This window comes from Sander vitreus, chromosome 21, assembly GCF_031162955.1.
Source record: "Sander vitreus isolate 19-12246 chromosome 21, sanVit1, whole genome shotgun sequence".
In the NCBI taxonomy this organism is placed as follows: Eukaryota; Metazoa; Chordata; class Actinopteri; order Perciformes; family Percidae; genus Sander; species Sander vitreus.
The window spans coordinates 18,895,845-18,914,786 of NC_135875.1; the positions used below are offsets into that span (position 1 = coordinate 18,895,845).

Here is an 18,942-nt window from a genome sequence, read left to right on the forward strand (position 1 = left end):
AAGTTGAGAAAGTTGGAAATAAAACGTTTATTTTTGGTGCTGCCTTCAGGTGCTGTCCGACTTCCAAAAACGGCAAAGAGTACACAGTACAGCCTAGTGTGGAATTAGTTGTTGTTATCTATTACACCGTCTCTATTTTCACAAAGGCACTGTGGGCTTTTGTACTGTTAACATTTTGAAATGAATCACTACCATTATCATTAAAATAATATACTCAAAACAATAAACATAGGAGCTGCACTTAATAGCTATGCGATACCTCAATCGGTGTGACGTAAAGGAACCCAACACCTGCCTGCGTGCTTACGCGCAGGCGTAAAAAAGTTCGGTGCGCTAGCTCCGCCGCTAGTCACCTTTTACCAGCGGAGAGGGAAGCAACCATACTATGGAAGCAACACTGAGGGGGGATTTAAAGAAAAATAATTCTGGAGACAACGTCAAAGAATAGAAGTGGTACACCATGGTCTGCGAGAAATTGCAACTATCCACTGCATTTGGAATAAACTAAACGTGTTCGTGGTCAGGAGTGCGCGGAAGTTTGTGTTTACTGATGTTTTAGGAGCTAACTTAGCTGGTTGGCCCTGTTAGCTTGTTAGCGAGGAAGGTGCGCGCTGTTTGGACTGCTGGACTTTACCATTTACAACTAGCCCAACTTAAAAGGGAAATTCTGGTTATATCCCAACATTTAAAAAAAGCGGTTTGGAAGATCTTGCGGCGGCTTGCTGATTTGGCAAACTCAGGTAGCTAGTGCGGGCCAAAAGCTTTGAATTGTGTGGGGTCGTGTCACACACAAACGGCTCTGATACATGAAGAGAGAAAACGCATTTTAAGTCACGATCTTGCATGTAATAGGTCAGCTCAGCGCTATCGACCATCCTCTCGTTCCCGTGTAAGCTGCTACGGATGACCCATAGGATTGCAACCCGTCTTCCTCATCGGACCTAGTTAATCGTCTTCGTCCGTGATGGGCCCCCTGTTCAGCTAGTACGACGCGTGGAAACAATCTGAAGCCCATTAACCATGGGAGGATGTGTGGGGAGATACTGGCAAAGCTGGGAGGACACACAGAGCCGAGGCTCGTCCAGGAACGGTGCACGAGGAGGTAAGACATTGGTTTGTGTACAACGGTAGCTATATATCCATGTGAGGCGCTTCCTTAAATCATAACATTTTTCACAACAACTTCTTGCAAAACCACTACTTATACCTTCCACTTGTGTACTTTTATCCTAAATGAATGCTTTGCAAAATCATGCCGCATTTTGACACATTTTGCCAGTTCAGCGTGTTAACCCCATGCTGTGACAAAACAGTCCAGTACAATACACATTGAAGTGCACAAAAGGCACTGTGACTCAAATGCATCTCAAGTGACCAGCTGTGATTGGGTTTCACCGCCTTGCTCACCTTTTTGTTTTCCCGTCTGCTGCTAAACAGAAGAACAGAGGACTATTTGGTACATGACTCTGGGGGGGGGGGTGTCTTTCTGCATGCACTACATATCATCTCTACATATCAGGCTCGGACCAATGTGTATAGTCATGTGAGTCGATTAGATAGCGATCATAGTGTACAGTCACAAATGCTGAAGTGCCTGCTATTAGAAATTACACAACAGCAAATATAGCACGAGGACAGTGACGGGTACCAGTATGGTACTTGGGATTTTGGCTAGGCAGTCAGATTTCTTTCTGATTTACTGGAGACACAATCTTGCTTGTACGTGTAAACGTAGTGCAGTTCACCTGTATGTGTGTGTCCCTTCTGCAGGGCAAAACACCAGCCGGCTGCTTTTTCTTGCTACTTTGTTCTTGTCACTCCTTGCAGAAAGCAGTTCCTTTGCTGTTTTGCCAGCACACAGATCGTGGTGTCAATAACTCTCTGTGCTGTTTAAGTTGAGCACCCAGGCAAACTCTAATATCCCAGACCCACTCTTAACGCTGATTACAGCCAAATTAACCCACACTATGCCTACATTTGCCTGACATTGCACCTATAACAAGGCAGACGATTTTCTCACCCAACAATTTCAAGCCTCACACTTAATCTGACAACAGTAAGATTGTTGGGCCAACTGCTATCTTTAAAATTGGTAGTATGGTAGCCCTGTGATGACACCATATCACACTGCAGTTCTAATGTAGATGTAGTGACTGAGACTGTTACTAGTTGTTGTTGTAAGTGGCAACACGGAAGCGGAGGTTACGTTGCTTCCCAAAGCTGCGGATATGTTGATAATTCACATCGGGGACTTGAGGTCATTATGTCCATTACTTATCTTCCCGGAAGATAACATTCTTCTAAAGATAAACACTGGCCAACTGCCACGTTTTGTTCTCCTACACTTGTCTTTGACGGTGACGGATGCAATTTGGATTTCTGCTTCAGCACTTAGCAAGAGTAAATGTTATATGTACAACCAGACTAAACTGCATGACGCAGGCGCCAGCTGAATTTGGCAGACGTTCTGAATTTCTGCACAGCTCTGATCCAAGACCACAATGTCAATGATATTTAGCCGGAGTTGTATGATGGTGTTATACACATGTTGTGACACATGAAAATGCTTACCGTTTATTGGACTATTATAGGCTTCACAGACCTTCATGTTTATGAATGTTGTTATAGACTCGCTTACGATGGGAAACGACCTTTAGGCCCTTTTGCCGAGATGTGTTAAAATCTCCGCCAAGGGTCAATCGGTTGGTCAATTGTACCAGACACTCCAGCAGTTTACCCGAATACAAGATATAGCCTTTTATTTTACTCAAAAGTAAAACGGTGGAAGTGATTTATTTCAGCCAATTGCATTACTGTCACATATCCGCTAAACTGAAGTTCCCTCTGTAGTGACTGAATGTGTCTGTTGTTCATTTGGATGCAGGTTCCGTCCCACTTTACCGATGGAAAGTTTTCCAATCCGTCGTCTTCCAACAGGAATTGTCTCCAGTTTAAACATCAGGAGAGACGGAACGTTTTTAAGAATGATTCCAGCTTTGTGCATTAGTATCAGGGAGACTTTTCTTCTTACCCGTGGCCACATGGCTGTATTCCAAAATGCATCATCTAGCCCACGGATAGAGTACTTAACGTTAAAGCCATCGGCGCCAAGGTTCCCCCGGGTTTTGGCAGTGGCTCGTGGTAATTTCCCACCCTGATTGGAATTAACAGACACTCCCTACTAGACCAAGCTTCCATCTAAAAAAAACAAGTCACATCCTGTCCCGCTGCGTCATTGACTGGCTTCTTGATAGGGGACTGAATCTGTTCTCCTTGAAGTACTACTAGTATGTCTGGAAGACAGGTGGAGTACAAAGTGGAAGTGGTTGTTGGCATTGATAAACGGTGACAGTAAAATATTGCATGTACAGGTAGTATTCAGGTAGCTGAAATGATCTGTATCGCAATTGTATTTTCTGGTGTTCCTAGTCTTTTACAACAGTAAACTAAATATCTTTTATCTCTCTCTCTCTCTCTCTCTCTCTCTCTCTCTCTCTCTCTCCCCCCCTTTCCCTTCCTTCCTTCAGGGATTTAAAAAGGCTTATCTTTACATTTTGGTCTGTTGTTCGGACAAAACTAAACATTTCAAGACATCACCACTAGTTTCATCATCATTAAAAGTCCAGTGTGTAACGTGTTTAGTTGTTCATTATCAAAATCTGTGTTGCCCGTTCACAAACTTGTCCTTTTTCATGAATATTTACCACCACCATCAATTCCAAGTATAAGTATTGGCTTGAAATTTTACATTTGCATTCGCATGAACTGGGGTAGACGCTCCATATTCATGCGCCATCTTGAAATACGTTAGCCGGTAAGGGACATACAGGACATACTGCTCCACCTTTGGCGTTTTTCGCTGTCACATGACACTCACAGGTGCTGCTAATGCTGCTAATGGGTATCGTAGCTTCCCGGCCGCGGCAAGTTTGAAGAAGGAAACATGGAGGACCACACGTATTCAAAATCCAAATTTCAGGAACAGGAGTCTTCTTCTTCGCCCAGAAAAAGAAAAAGGATGTTGGAAAAGAGCAAGAGACCGGCTTTTTGAAGCGTGAAGGCTACCGTAGCTCTAATACGTACTTTGAACTGCGTGGCGCGAGAGTTATATATATGATATGCGATATATGATCTCAACGCTAGATGGGAGAAATTCCTACACATTGGAGCTTTTAATCAACAAAAACAGGCAGAAAATGTATTTGAGCTTAGAACAATGACCTGGCCAGGCTGATTTTAGCTTATTGCAGCAGATCGTATACAGTTTTTGGTATCAGTAAATGTTGGCCATTAAGTAATAAGACATTGGACATATTTGTAAGGTAATTGTTTCATCATTACACAGTTTGATGACAGAGAATAAGCACTGACGAGTTTATTTATCTACTCACTTTTTTGCTCATAATTTGGTCAAATGCTTCGCGTATGCTCGGCATATCCATCTGGGAACTTTCCGTTGGAGAACTTTTGGGAGGGGAAAGAAAATACTGGTTAGCTGATTGGATAAACCATCTGTCTATCACCACCTATGTTGGTGATAGACGGGCCAAATCATCCAATCAGATCAACGATATATCAAACCAGTCGGGAGAAGAGCAAAAACATCTTTTCCTCCAAGAAAAGCCTCCAGTGCCGCTTTTTGCTCTTCTTTCAATGAAGGAATACTTTCTAATTCAGATAAAACTTGTGCGATAGCTACGCACATCTCAGCCGTGGAAGCCGCCATGTTGTTTAGACTGAACAGTCGCTTCTCGTTGCGTCACAACTAAACCCGCCTCAAAACCAACGCTGATTGGTCGGTCGTTTGGCGAACGGCTCCACATTTTCTCTGTCTCAAGATGCCGGACTGATCTGCGAGTGGAAAACTGGAGCTCGCCAGATCAGGACGGTGTCACGAGGCTGGTCAAATTTGGCCAAGTGGTATAATGTGATAGTGTGATGTAATGTGATATAATATATAAATCCCGATTTATTTATTTTTTTCCCCCCCCCACCGTTGATGCCCGGAATAGATTGACCTAAAGTCAAAGCATAGTTTGAGATGTTCTGTAGAAGTAATTAAAGTAAACGGGAAAAGTTTAGTCTGTTCACTCCGCTCCATAGGGAAATGAAGAGGTCTACCTGGCTCACTGATGGGGTCCGTCAGTTGTAAACAGCTGTATGTGCAATATTTTGTGCTGTCAGAAGTCAGTGACAGAATAAATTAAATTGAGTCCCGCTGAGAAGGTTTTCTTAAGTGACATTATGGACGCTACACAGGACTTTGTCGAGGTGCAGAGGCCGACTTTATCTGTAGTTTGCAGAAAGCCAAACGCACCCTTGTGATTGTGTGTGTGTGTGTGTGTGTGTGTGTGTGTGCGCTGAGGAAATACAGTCCTACATAGATTCAGTTAGGGCTGCACAATATGAGGAAAATATCTAATTGCAGTTATTTTGATTGATATTGTGATATGATTCACGATATGGAAGGGAATGATCCTTTTTGTATCGTTATTCTCATTTTCATTGAAAAATATTGAAATAAAAAAATTCAATGATTTATAGCGTGAATTTTGTGAGAATCTGTACCAAACAAAGATTTTTCCTTTAGTCTGTAGGATTATATAGGATTTGTAGGCTGGGATGTCTCTGCAGCACCACAATACTTCATTCAGAATGGTTTGAGACATTTTTTGCCTTTAACAAAAATTGCAATTAAAGGTGCAGTAGGTAAGACTTATAAAACTAACTTTGTCATATTTGCTGAAACTGACCCTATGTTCCAGTAGAACTACATGAAGCAGGTAATTAAAAACAAAAGAAAACAAAAAAAACATGCATTCATTCATAGATTCAGTCTGTGTCTGGTTAAAGAGTGCCCTTCCCTTCTATCACTCTGCTCCAGTTCACCGTCGTGTCTGCTTTTAAAGAGAAACAGCACCCCGCCTTCATTACATTGCCTCATGTCAGGGGAATGTGAGAGGCTGTTAAATGTCTTTGCAGGGCCAAAGAACCTTATGTGTTTGTTGCACATTCTTTTCCCAGAAGCAAGTTATCCTTTAACAGCCACCTATGGTTGTTGGGTGTGTTGTTTTGTTTGACATACGCACCGAGAAGCCTGCTATATGATCCTCGCTCCTACTTCGTTTCTGGCGGCATTTCGTTAACACTCATAAATACAACACGCCTCACTATAGCTTCATCACGTGGCACCCGTTCCATCCAGCTGGATGAGAACACCCTGATATTGCTTCACGCGTCTGTAATGCATTGCTTCACGTCTCTGTTTTGGTCTGCCTCAGTTAGATTTGATAGATCATTTGTTGACTCGCTTCCTTTTGTTACTTCCCGCTTTTCACACACACAGTCCATCGCACCACACTTATTTCCATAAAATGTAAATGTGCAGTGTTTTTACATACAGTATAACTCGAAATTCGGCAGGGGGTTTTGTTCTGCATTTTGTTTTTGTATAGAGTTTGGCTAACGTTTTACACTCTTGGTATCCTGTATGCTGGAGGACACGTATTGGTGACAATACCATGGCAGAAGAACAGACCGTCCATTGGTCGCCCTGCTCTCTAAATATCGTCCTCGGCCATTGTAAAAGCAGTATCGGGTGACCACTACTCTGAAGAGAGAACCAGTTCCCATTCAGCCCTCGTCTTAGGAAGGGGGGTCATTAAAACACTGCAGCTGAAATCACAGAGTAGCTCACATGACATGATTTAGCCAACTTTAATGATATGTCAACAGTGGAGTGGATTCTGCCATAAGCAATATGTAGCAAGACATTTATGCACATGACAGGATAACGGTAAGTGTAAAAAGAGAGAGAAAGAAAAATGTGCTTAATCATATTCCGTAGATTAAACCATGTGTACCAAACTGCATATAAGCGTAACCTTATAAATAGATCCGCAGCAAAATGAACAAAGTGCACCATCATGTAAAGGAATAGTCGGACGTTTTGGTAAATGTGCTTATTCCATTTCTTGCCGAGAGTTGGGTCAGAAGATTGATACCCCTCCTGTCCAAATATGAAGCTACATCCTGCAGGTGGACACAGCTTGCATTGCTCTGTCCGACGGAAGGAGAATTAACCTACCAGACCCTCTAAATCTCACAACTTAACATTTTAACAAAGGTAAAAAAAACAACAAAACTTGTTTTTTGGGGCCGATGCTGATATCAAAATTTTGAGTGAAACCTGATAATCGTTAGCCTAGAAATCTAGACGTACCCTAGCGGCAGCAAATGTAATTTGCAGCCAGGGTCAGTCTAGCAACTCTCCATTGGCTTGCAAGCTGGAAGAACCCAACTCTAGTCAGGCCAATCACATCGTGTATAGAGTCGGTGGGCGGGCTTAACGTAATGACGGCAGAGTTGCGACGGTTCCACGTGAATTCCCTGCTACTTGAAAACAAAGAAGATGGCGGCTGCTGCTGCTGGCGAACAGCGGTCTTTCGAATCGGCTTTGGCCGCGACTCTGGAAGACTTGGAGTTAAAGGAGAATTCCGGCTATAAATATGCGTGTACTTTTGTTTGAAAAAAACCCGACCCGAATCGGTGCAGGCAACACGGAGTAGCTGCAGCTACGTGTACAAGCTTCCACTGAGCTAAAACGGCAGTTGTCGTTGTGGCCGGAATTCTCCTTTTAAGCTTTTCTTTGAGAAAAGAACAACGGCACTGAAGTCATTCTTAAAAAAAAGGAAGATGTGTTCGGAGTTTTGCCAACCGGATACAGCAAAAGTTTAATCTATCAACTAGCGTTGCTCTGGTTGGTTGTAACGCTGTCCTATTGCGTGCAGAGGGAAGTTGAAAGACAACCGTTTATCCCGCCCCTCGCATTGAGCCCTGCCAACGGGGAGTTCCCAGACCCAACATCGTGATGTGGGTCTGGCTTGTCAGACTAGGTAATCGTCCCATTTAAAAAAAAAACAACTAAAAAAAATTATAGTCTGACCAATAATCACTTATATAATTACAATATGGCATATCTAAATAAAATCAACAATTACCATACGCCTTAAGACCTTAGCTAATGTTAGCAATTAATAGCGATTAAAAAAAGAAACCACAATTATGTAAACGGGGCTTAAAGTATTCCGGCACCGGATCTCCGGCGTGCGGCCTTGAGGAAAAAATTTGGGAAATTGGGAACTTTCATGCCGTTTATTATTTTCGAGGCAATTGATTTCACCTACCAATCATATGAGAGGAATGCAGCTCTAACTAACGCAGGGCTTAAGTACTCAGGCCTGGTGCCCCATTTCTGGCGTATGACTATTTTAGAAAAATAAATTAAAAAGTCCACATGGGATCCGTTTTTGATGCGCTGGATTTAACCAGTCATCGAACTTCGACCTACCAATGAAACGAGTTCTATCCAATCAGATGCAAAGTAGGGCAGGTCTTCGCCGAAATGCGAGAGCGCAGTGCCGGTGTGGTCTCCGTGGTAACGCGGCTAAAAAACAATGGAGGCAAAGTTTATCAAACTTGGAGCATGTAGATACACATGCTTAAGTTGAGAAAGGAGTTAAAAACAAATGGCACTGGGCATGAATAGAGGACAAGAGGATACGGGTGGAGACGGGAAACAAACAAACAATACGTGTGTGCTCTTTCATAGCGGAACACGATTTGTCATTAACGATGGCCACTGTGTAAAAGCTATCTGAAGCCCAAACTGCCTTGACAAAGCTGTCTGTTTGGAATCAGCATGGCAGGTATTTAAACATAACGGCCTTGTCCCAGAGTTTAGACGTCTAGATATATGAAAAGCTATAGAGGGTTTTCACCGACGTCACGTTCTGGGCGGTAACCTGGAATGCGCGGCCATATTGGAGGCACTCGGTGTAAACAACTGAATGGAGTATTGTGCACTTTGGATACTTTAACACTTTATGTCTAAACAACAGAAAAGCTCATCAAAACGCGTCCAAGATGCAAAGGCATGGAAGGACTTGGACCACAAAAAAGGCGCGATATTTTGAGAAATTACAGTTTACTGGCGGTGCAGATCCCTACAAGTTGGCTCCCTCTTCTTGGATCCATGGCGACCCGGTGATTCTTCCTTCAGTTGCATATCCCGATATAGTCAACTACCTGGTTTTCTCGCCGAGCCCATACACAGCGGAAGACCTTAAATCCTACAAAAGTTTGGAGGCTTATAACCAGATGGTGTGTGGATGGGTGAGGGAGACGCAGTACCAAGTCATTGACGACCGTTATGTTGTGAAAGCCAAAGTAATGCAATAACGTCTTTAATCAACCTAACCTTAACTGTATGATATCATTGTGATACTCAAGGTGTAGCCAAGTGACTCTCAATAGTTTTTTGTTTTTTTTTCATTTCAAAGACCGAACAAGACAGAGCTTTCCCTCGTAGATCCTGGTTGAGCTTTGCCAACCACAAGCGCCTCCTTTCCTCTGATAACTTCTGGCAGTCCTCTCCCTGGTTTTTAATAACTTTTGGAAGTCGATAATATTCCAAATGTTTTTCTCAGTCTGACCTATTGGTACAACCTAAAACACGGCAATAATTAACCATTTTCCTTGACGCCATTCGGGATCTACTTCAGTGCCCGTGCTTTGTTACGGTTATGTAATAATTGTCTTAGCAGGCCTAATATATGAACCACATTAGGATAGATATTGCACTTCAAAGCCCATGTGTCTTCCATATAGACACTACATGTCCACTACCACTTTTGGCTGAGCGGTAGCGAGGAAGCCCCTTTGCTTTACTCCTCTACCAAGTGCTAATCCTACACCACCCTGTGTCGTCCAAATTACTCCTCCTAAGCCGCCTGCACTATAAATAATTTGTTTGAGAGAAATGCAACCTCTTAGGTGTGTTCTGTCTCCTTCGTACTCCTCTTCCATTTTCCATCCCTCCACTCCTCAGTGACTGGCATCTCTGCCTCGCAGGCGTTTTGGACATTTTTGACGAGTCCTAAATGTATTTTTTTGACAACACAAACTGAAGTGATTTGGCAGTTTGGCAACCATTTAAAACAAAAAGAAAACCCACCGTTGTACCACAAGCTCTTGTGTTAATGTACTACCGATAGTGGAAAAATGTTATACCAGACAATTGCAGGTTGTGGTAGATTGTGGTGTCTTTGGCCATAGCTTGCAGAATTACTAGGGAATGTTCAGATATTTAAGCACAGGACTTTCACCCAGGAGAGCGGGATTCGCGTCCCGCTTGCTATAGTCGTTTTGTTCTTTCCTCCCGCGTGTCACAGAATCGTACGCCCACCCACGACCCTTTCCTAAACCCAACCTTCCCGTTCTTCCCACGTGTCACGGAACCGTAAGCCCACCCACGACCTTTTCCTTAACATAACTGCGTCAAAAGGGACAGCAATAGTCCCGACCAAGAGCGTTTACTTAAAGCGCTAAAAGAGACTTTTAGCGTCAATAAGAACGACAAAGGCACCTGACCAAGCGTCCATATTTTACGAGATGAGTGTGAGAATGTGTTGCCCTTACATACTACTCGCTAAATCCTATCTAACTGCTGCTCTCCCAGGTGCGTTACACAAACACGCTGAAAGACGCCTTTTTCGTCGCATCAGACGCTGACAGCCACTGTCCAAACGTCCTTATTTTACGAGTTCAGAATGAGAACGGGTTGCTCGATCCTGCTGGTAGCTAGCTCGTCCTGTTAGCTGCTAGTTGTTAGCTGTTAGCTACCGTCCGTGATAAGTGTGTTCAGCCAAAATATCACGCAGCAGTTCCGTGTGTATTTGTACTTGGCTTGGCAGTGTTGATTTATGTGGTAGTTTTAGCCCCGCTAGCAGGCCCGACCAGCCGGCATCCTTGCTTCTGATTTCTCCCCGCCTTCGTCACCTCCCGCTCCCGAAAACAATCCAGTGAGCGCCCGGTGGTCTGGCTATGTCCTCCAAAGGACAGGTCATGCCTTCGCGACGAAAACTTTAAGTTTATTCTCCCTCAAAAATAGGTAATTGAGCACTGTAGTGGTTATGACCACATCAGTGACTATGTACCTACATGGAAACCTTAGAGAAGGCTATCTGTAGTCTCGCGCCAAAGTCCTGGTGTAGCAGGAAAAGGTAAACAGTGTGCAGATCGCTCTGAGAAGCAAGGTCGCGCCTGCTAGCGCGGCTAAGGGAACTGCTACACCGATCGACACTGCCAAGCCTCCTACTCACCAACACCAGATTGATCACACACAAAATGGATGAGGTACAAATACACACAGAACTGCTGCGTGATATTATGGCTGAACACACTTATCGCGGACGGCAGCTAACAGCTAGCAGCTAACAGGGCGAGCTAGCTACCAGCAGAATCGAGACAGGGTAGGTGAATTAAAACAATGTCTGAGTTGAAAACGCATCTTGTTGTCACGTAAGGGCCCTGTTGATGTTCCACAGACATTTTTAATTGCATTTTGGGTCTGTTAAGAGGCACAAAGGCACTCTAAAACTTGCCCCGACAACTGCCGTTTTAGCTCAGTGGAAGCTCGTACACGTAGCTGCAGCTACTCCGTGTTGCCCGCACCGATTCAGGTCGTTTCGTTTTGAAAAAAAAAAGTACACACATATTTATAGCGATCAAGATTAACGTAAAAAAAATGGTAGGAATTCTCTTTTTTAAATGACCTGCTTCATGTAGTTCTACTGGAACATAGGGTCAGTTTCAGCAAATATGACAGAAAGGTAGTTTTATAAGTCTTACCTACTGCACCTTTTAAGTAAAGGATCTGAATACTTCTTCCACCACTGGGAATGGTGATCAGAAATGTTGGTCGCATGTTGTCTTTGAGCGTGACCCTCAGACCTCCATTAATAGAAGTGCTTTCCTGGCCTAGGTGTGCTTTGTGTTTAATATTGCATGGTGGGAAACACAGGTAAGGTTAGACAGATCTATGCTCCACATGCTTCATGCATATTGCAAACCCTGAATGACCTCCTAATTTTAGATTGGGATGACAGTGTTGGGTAGGGGGGTGGGGGGGTGGGATGTTCTCTGTCTCTGGTGACAGCTAGCGTTTCTCTTCTCTGCCGGCTCTGCTTCGGTCTATTCTTTGCATTATGTGGCGCTTTTCTTGGTACAAAAACACAGCACCTTAATATGGCACTGCAGAAATGCACAACTTTGGTAAGGTGCTTTCAGGCTTTCTTAACTCACATTTGTATTTTGTATTTTTTTTCCCTTAGGATGCCAAAATGTTTATATTGGTAAAGTAACTTCGGAGTTATGAGTATGAGTGCAAGCTTATAAATTACCAACAGCAGATTTGCAAAAAATTTGTATCCGCAACTAGAGCTGTAAAGATTAAACGATGAGTTGTCGACTAATAAATGAATCGCCAACTATTTACATAATCGATGAATCAGTTTATTTTTTTAATAATTGAAAAATTGATTCCAACTTCTTAAATGTGAATATTGTAAATAATAGTTTCTTCACTGCTCTATGACGTGAATGTCATATGATGATGTGAACAAAACAAAGACATTTGAAAACGTCATCTTGGGATTAGGGAAACACTGATCGACATTTTTCACCATTTTCTGAAAATAATCGACAGATTAATCGGCAATGAAAAGCTGCTAGTTGCAGACCTATTTGCAACAATCGACGCATAATCGCATATTCGAATGAGTGCAGGTATTATTATTATTATTATTATTATTAATAATAATAATAATAATAATATTAATAATAATAATTGTGCTCTAAGCGATGTTGGGTGATGTTACTTCCTGTTGACATTCAAAGTATTGTCAAACAAAACTGAGACTAGCTAGCCCCTCCCTCCTCCTCATCCCGTCCCCTCCCCCTCCCTTCCGTGCTTCCGCGCACTTCCCCCCAACCCCCACCCCCAAATCCTTCTTTTGGGGTTATTGGCTGGAACGCTATTTGTTATGTTTGGTGGTACAGGTTGGCACAGTTTGTTTTTGTTGGTGTTTGTGGAGCCTGGGCTGTCTACAGAGACCGCGTTTTCTACAGTGTGTTCAGGGGACAGGCAGCTCACGGATAGTGAGGAGATGTTTGCTGTATGTGACCAAAAATGTTGTAGCCTAAAAACATCAACATGAAACTTGAACATGAAAATATTTTAGCATCACACAGAAATGTATATATCTTTATATCTTGTAAATGTTGGACATTTTTAGACTTTTAATGCTCTGTACTTCCCTGTGTTTGTCAGTAAATGTCACTATCTCTGTTGCTCAGTTGTCATTTTTATATTCAACCACTATTTCCATTAAAACCAATCATGTATGTTGCTTTTCCCTGCTTTCTGTTGCCCCTTCATCCCCTGTCATGCAAATCAGCATGCTTATTTATTCAATCTGCATTGCCTCAAGTTAGAAAGGAAATGATAAAGGAGTCCTTAGCAACTTGAGAAATTTCAGTTACAGTTAAACAGTTTTGTGTCTCTCTTATCACTTATATATTGTATACTGCATTGTATTGGATCACAAAAATAGGATGATGGCTAAATATGAGCATAAAAGGTGCAGTTTGTGCCCAAGAGTTTCCAGGAAATGGGGACTGTACCCGCTTGTTGTGGACTGTTTCAAGCCAAAATAAATCACAGATCTTTTGACTATCTGTACCGATCCTCCCTTGCCGTTCCTTCCCATCCCAGGACGTAACGAGCCTCTAAAGAAAGATCGTCCCAAGTGGAAGAGCGACTATCCGATGACCGAGGGCCAGCTACGGAGCAAGCGGGACGAGTTCTGGGACACAGCGCCGGCCTTTGAGGGCCGGAAGGAGATCTGGGACGCCCTGAAAGCTGCGGCCGTGGCCTTGGAGTTTAACGACCACGAGCTGGCCCAGGCTATAGTGGACGGAGCCAGTATCACACTGCCACATGGTAAGGACAGAAAACTCATAACAAAATAACAAAACCACCTAGCAGTAGGGCCGGGTACCGAATTCAATACTTTTTAGGCACCAACCAAATTGCCTCTATAGTATCAAAAAATGCCTCGTCATTCAATACCAATACAAGGAGTGAATCTCATCAGTGTCGGTCAGTATGTTTACATGCACACCAATATTCCACTATTATTCCGAATATGACATTATTCCGAATTTGGTACATGTCATGTAAACAGCATATTCCGGTTGGATATTCCGAATAAGGCCTTTTTCCGAAATAGCATTTTCCGATTAAGACGTGGGATATTGCGGTATTATTCGGGTTTTAGAGGCATTCTTTGGACATGTACTGTATACAGCGCATTCGGAATATGCGTCTCAATCGGAGTTTTTACTGCAGTTTACGGCCTCTTGCCTGTTTACAGTTTATGGTCAGCTCTGTGCGTTGCTATGGTTGCTGTACACAAACTAACCAGCCAACAGTTCCTCTACCGCTGCTAAACTTAGAAAATAAATCATATTTTGCACGGCTACATGTAAACGTGAATATTGGTGGTATACTTACTTTCATTAGCCATGTAAACAGCGTAGTCGGAATATAATATTAGGGCAAAAACTTGGATATTGTGTGCATGTAAACATAGTCAGTAGCACGCAGCACGCTTCTACCAAGATCTAATAATGCTGGGGACTGGCTGTTTAACGTTACACGTCGTAGAGGCAGGCGGGAAAACCCCCTATGTTACGCACATAGACGTGTAGTAGGAGCCGAAAAATAAAAAAATTGGATTTTATGAAATTAGTATCGAAAAAAGAATCGTATTGGAACCTGTATCGAAGCCACCGTATTGGTATTGGTAAACAATACCCAGCCCTACCTAGCATTTGAAATGTCTGGGGGGAAAAAAAGACACTCGCACACTAAGTCAGTGAAACAACGTGTCCTGTTTTCTTGGACACCCACTCTCCAGGTACTCTCACCGAGTGTTACGACGAACTGGGGAACCGCTACCAGCTGCCTGTCTACTGCCTGGCTCCACCCGTCAACCTCATCTCAGAGCGCAGCGACGACGACCCCAGCGATAGCCCCGAACCCCCTGTAGCACCCAAGAAGGAGTTCCAGCTCAAGGTACCATGACAAACCTAGCTCCTAAAGGACTTCCTTGGTTGTTTCTCAATTTATTGGGAGTTGCGTGTCTTGTCTTTGAATTATCTTTGCCCACACTTCCAACAAATGCAATATATTTGTTGAAATGGTCATCCACATGTTTATTAAAAGGTAACCCACCAATTATACTCTGTTTTGAATCTCCTATATGTCTCTGTATCATCTGAGAAATCAATAAGTATCGATTCTAGGGGAAATAATCTATTAAAGAACATCGTCGTATTACAAGTTACCGTCTTTATTTATCCTTCAAAGACAAATTTCACTTGTGTCTCTTTTTGCCTTTTGTGTTTATTTTCACACGTCCCGTTTGGCCGTAGGTACGACTGTCTACGGGCACGGACCTGCGCCTCAGCGCCAGCATGGGGGACACCATAGGGCTACTGAAGAAGCAGCTGCAGGCCCAGGAGGACATCGACGGCGCCCACCAGCGCTGGTTCTTCTCCGGGAAGCTGCTCACGGACAAGACGCGACTGCAGGACACTAAGATCCAGAAGGACTTTGTCATCCAGGTCATCGTCAACCCGCAGGCCCTCCGAGCCCCGAAGCTGTCAACCACCGCCTCCTCGCCTGCGCCTGTATTACCTGAGGACCCAGAGGATGGATAGATAGATAGGGAGGGAGGGAGGGTGGGTGCAGCTGGTAGTGAGGCGGGTGGCAGACACTTAAAGGTCCTTTTTTCTGGATAACTTATGCTTTCTGAGAACACTTTCTGTTATTGAAATAAAATCGTACTGTGGAGGTACGCTACTTTTGTAGTAAAAACATGAGGGAGAAACTCAAAAGTGCTGCTTTCTTTCACCTACTATGTGTCATTGTATCATTCTCGGGGTCTGCTGGCTTGTTCTTTTAAGTGAATCCAGTCACCACGCTAACTCCGAAGATCCTCGTCCCCTTATCTCCAAGTAAAGGCAGAACTTGTCAACCACAGACAAAATGTGCACGTCATGCTGCACACGCGGACTTGCCTATGCCCCTTTTTTTTTTTTTTTTTTTTTTTTTTTTTTTTATATCTGCACTAACACTAACTAAGTGCCAATGGAAGAAATGCAGCGGTGTTTTGGGTTGGTTCTAAAGCACATTTCTACTATGACGCACACGGACTCTGCACTGCAATCCCTTTCTCCTCCACAGAAAGAGGAGGGGGAGGCAGAGAGTGAGATACGGAACCCCCCCCCCCCCATTCTTTCTCTTTATCGAGGAAATAATGTAAACTGAGCTTTTTTGCACATTTGAAGATTATTACTATACTTTTGTGGTAGTTTGTGTGCCTTCTACAAGATGAAACAAAAAGGGTTTAATGTCCTGCAGATGCTAGTTATACCGCTAGGCTAAGCCTTCTGTATTTTAGATTCAGGAACTCTTACATCGATCCAAGCTATAACTGCTGCCTTTTTTTTAATGATGATTTCATGAATCGTGTGTGTGTGGATCATCTGACGTAGCTCACAGAGACAAGACTGTTTTCCCGGTCATAGCCTTGCAGTCAATCATGTCGTATCGAGAAAGAGAAATTCCCATGCACAAATTATTGTCTTAAAAGCTGCATTATTGACCACTTTATAACCCCCCCCAGGACCACTAGGGGGCAGCAACACAGCCATGATGTAGTCGGTTCAGTTGCTCAGGGCTTGTTGTCCCTTTGTTTTCACCACCTGATGAATGTAAATCCAATATTCATTCACCTTTTTATGCTTGATGTGGTCCAATAACTTAAAAAATATATATATATATATATATATCTGTCAAATTTGTTCGCCCGATGTTTGACTTTCTTCACCAGCATTTAGACTGCTTGTGTGAGCTTGTTTGCCAGAAATGGCTGCCTATCGTTCACACGTGGGATTGTTGAGAGCCATTAGGAGTCTATATGGAGCGGTGAACCAAAACGATGAGCTGAGGGCCGCAAAGAACTGTCGAATCAGATGTCGATTCTCATTGGACATCATTACAGGAAGTCATTTGTTTTGGTGTTAACATCAAACAATTGTTTAAAGGGACCCTAGCGATTTGGACGTTTTCTCATTTGAACTCCGGTTAACGTCCACCGGATTAGGCGCGGACAATGTCCCGAAGCTGCCATTTCACACATTGTGGCACACGACAGCAGATTGTCGTGTCATGTGTTCTCGCTTACTGGCAATACTCTGTTTGGTTTAGACGAGGGGTGGCGCCTAGGTAAAGTGCGCAGCAGACGGGACAAGAGGATGTCCTGTCAGACAGGACAAGAGGATTATACCACGGGACACGTAGTCGATTCAGAATTTGGTCGTAAACGATGGGAGTCTCTTGCCGTCCCCTGAATATGTCTGATGATTAAGGAGCCGGCCCTAACGCACACCAACTGAACCGACAGATTTTCCCGAATCATGCCGTCTCTGCAGTTAAGACATTTTCGCTTGCGTCCTCGTGTTAAAGAACCGTGAAGAAACGTGTTTCTTTTCTTCCAGTTTTGCGCAAGCCCCATGATCGAAATGTCATTAACACTGCCACTCGCTGGAGTGGAGATTGGACATTACACAGACTTTGTACGAGGGAGTTGGCCATGTAAAGTTGGTTTAATGTCCGGTCCAACTGATTCGGACGTTTGCGTTCTCACGTCCACGTCCACGTCCTCCGGGTCATTTTTAGTTAGGTGACTTCTCCAGGTAGTCGGGGCATGTGAAATTGCCTAGATAAAGAATAATCTCGTGCAGAACAGGTCAAGAAACATTCAGTCTTTGAACAAGCCATTCAGCCTGTTTCTCAGGTTGACGCTGCTCACGACCTGCCTTTAGCCTGTGTATATAGAAGTACAGTGCAGCTCTGATCATTTTGGTTTGTCACCAACCACAGTGGCTTCCAAAGGACAGAAACGCGTCGGCCACAAACACAAATTGCCTTGAATTTATGCTGCTAAGTTCCCATTAGGCCTGACAGTGTGCGTGGTAAAACACTGTGGCTACATTCACGCTGCAGCGTAGATATTTCCCCATCAAATGTGACCCATCCGATTTTTGTCTAAGCACTGAATTTCAATCCCGGCTGCATTTTGTTTCTTGCTCCCATGGATCGTATGTAAGCAATCCTAGCACGCCATTTATCTGAACTCTGAAATCACAATGATTTCACAGTTATATGTTAGACTACATGGCAGCTTTTCTGAGCAGTGTGTTAGCACATGAAGCAACATGACACATGGGGGGGGGGGCTTTGACATATCCAGATATACAATTCAAGTGTACACGGTATACAGTTCCATTTGAACTTGGCTCGCAGGACTGAAAGAAAGTACAGTAACCTGATAGGACAGAGTGTGATCGGTTCCATTCAGGCTCTTTGGTAGCGTGAATGTTCCAGTTTACATTTTTCATTTTGAATTTCGGTGTGTGAATTTATCCAACTTGAGCAACTAGACTTTTTGACCTGGATATTTAGATCTGCAAAATGACAGAATTTGAGAAACTTGAATTATTATTATGTGTTTTTTTTCAAAGGGGCTGTACTCAGTGTTCTGAACACTAAAATAGCAGTAAACATTTTCTATGGAAAGATATAGCGGAGTAATGGCGTCCTGAGCAGAGAATGAAGTCACACTGTGTGTGTGTGTGTGTGTGTGTGTGTGTGTGTGTGTGTGTGCGCGTGTGCGTGTGTGTGTGAATCAGAGCTTCTTTGTCTTGATAGCCAGTCCAGTGGTGCGTGCATGCGAGTGCCTTGTGCGTCGGTATCGGGCGCGAGGGCCGTGACAAAGCATCTGTATTTGACGAGTCGGGGGAACGGTCTGTGAGAACCGTGTGGAAGCAGCCTTTTCCTTCTTCTTCTGAATATCGAGTACAGCCTCCCTAAATATTGGACACTTGAATGTTATATTGGTTTGTGAATCTTTTTCAAAACAAAAACAAATATAAGGGCACTCGGAGAACGCAAACAAGAACGCAGACCGC

At 43.5% G+C, this 18,942-nt stretch overlaps 1 protein-coding gene across 1 annotated transcript; it reads left to right on the forward strand.

Annotated features, from left to right (window-relative positions):
• Positions 1–335: 335 nt before the first annotated feature.
• On the forward strand, positions 336–15,789 carry ubtd1b (ubiquitin domain containing 1b). Its single transcript, XM_078279126.1, has 4 exons — positions 336–1,102; positions 13,616–13,843; positions 14,823–14,980; positions 15,340–15,789. The coding sequence occupies exons 1-4, from the start codon at positions 1,021–1,023 to the stop codon at positions 15,625–15,627; spliced, it is 756 nt and encodes a 251-aa protein (XP_078135252.1). The 5' UTR covers positions 336–1,020; the 3' UTR covers positions 15,628–15,789.
• The last annotated feature ends 3,153 nt before the right edge of the window (positions 15,790–18,942 follow it).

Bases quoted from the DNA above. Each gene is read 5' to 3' on its own strand.
- ubtd1b (XM_078279126.1), top strand. From the start codon at position 1,021: ATGGGAGGATGTGTGGGGAGATACTGGCAAAGCTGGGAGGACACACAG. The intron at 13,844-14,822 runs GTAAGGACAGAA...CCCACTCTCCAG, and splicing joins CAGTATCACACTGCCACATG to GTACTCTCACCGAGTGTTAC. The intron at 14,981-15,339 runs GTACCATGACAA...GTTTGGCCGTAG, and splicing joins AGAAGGAGTTCCAGCTCAAG to GTACGACTGTCTACGGGCAC.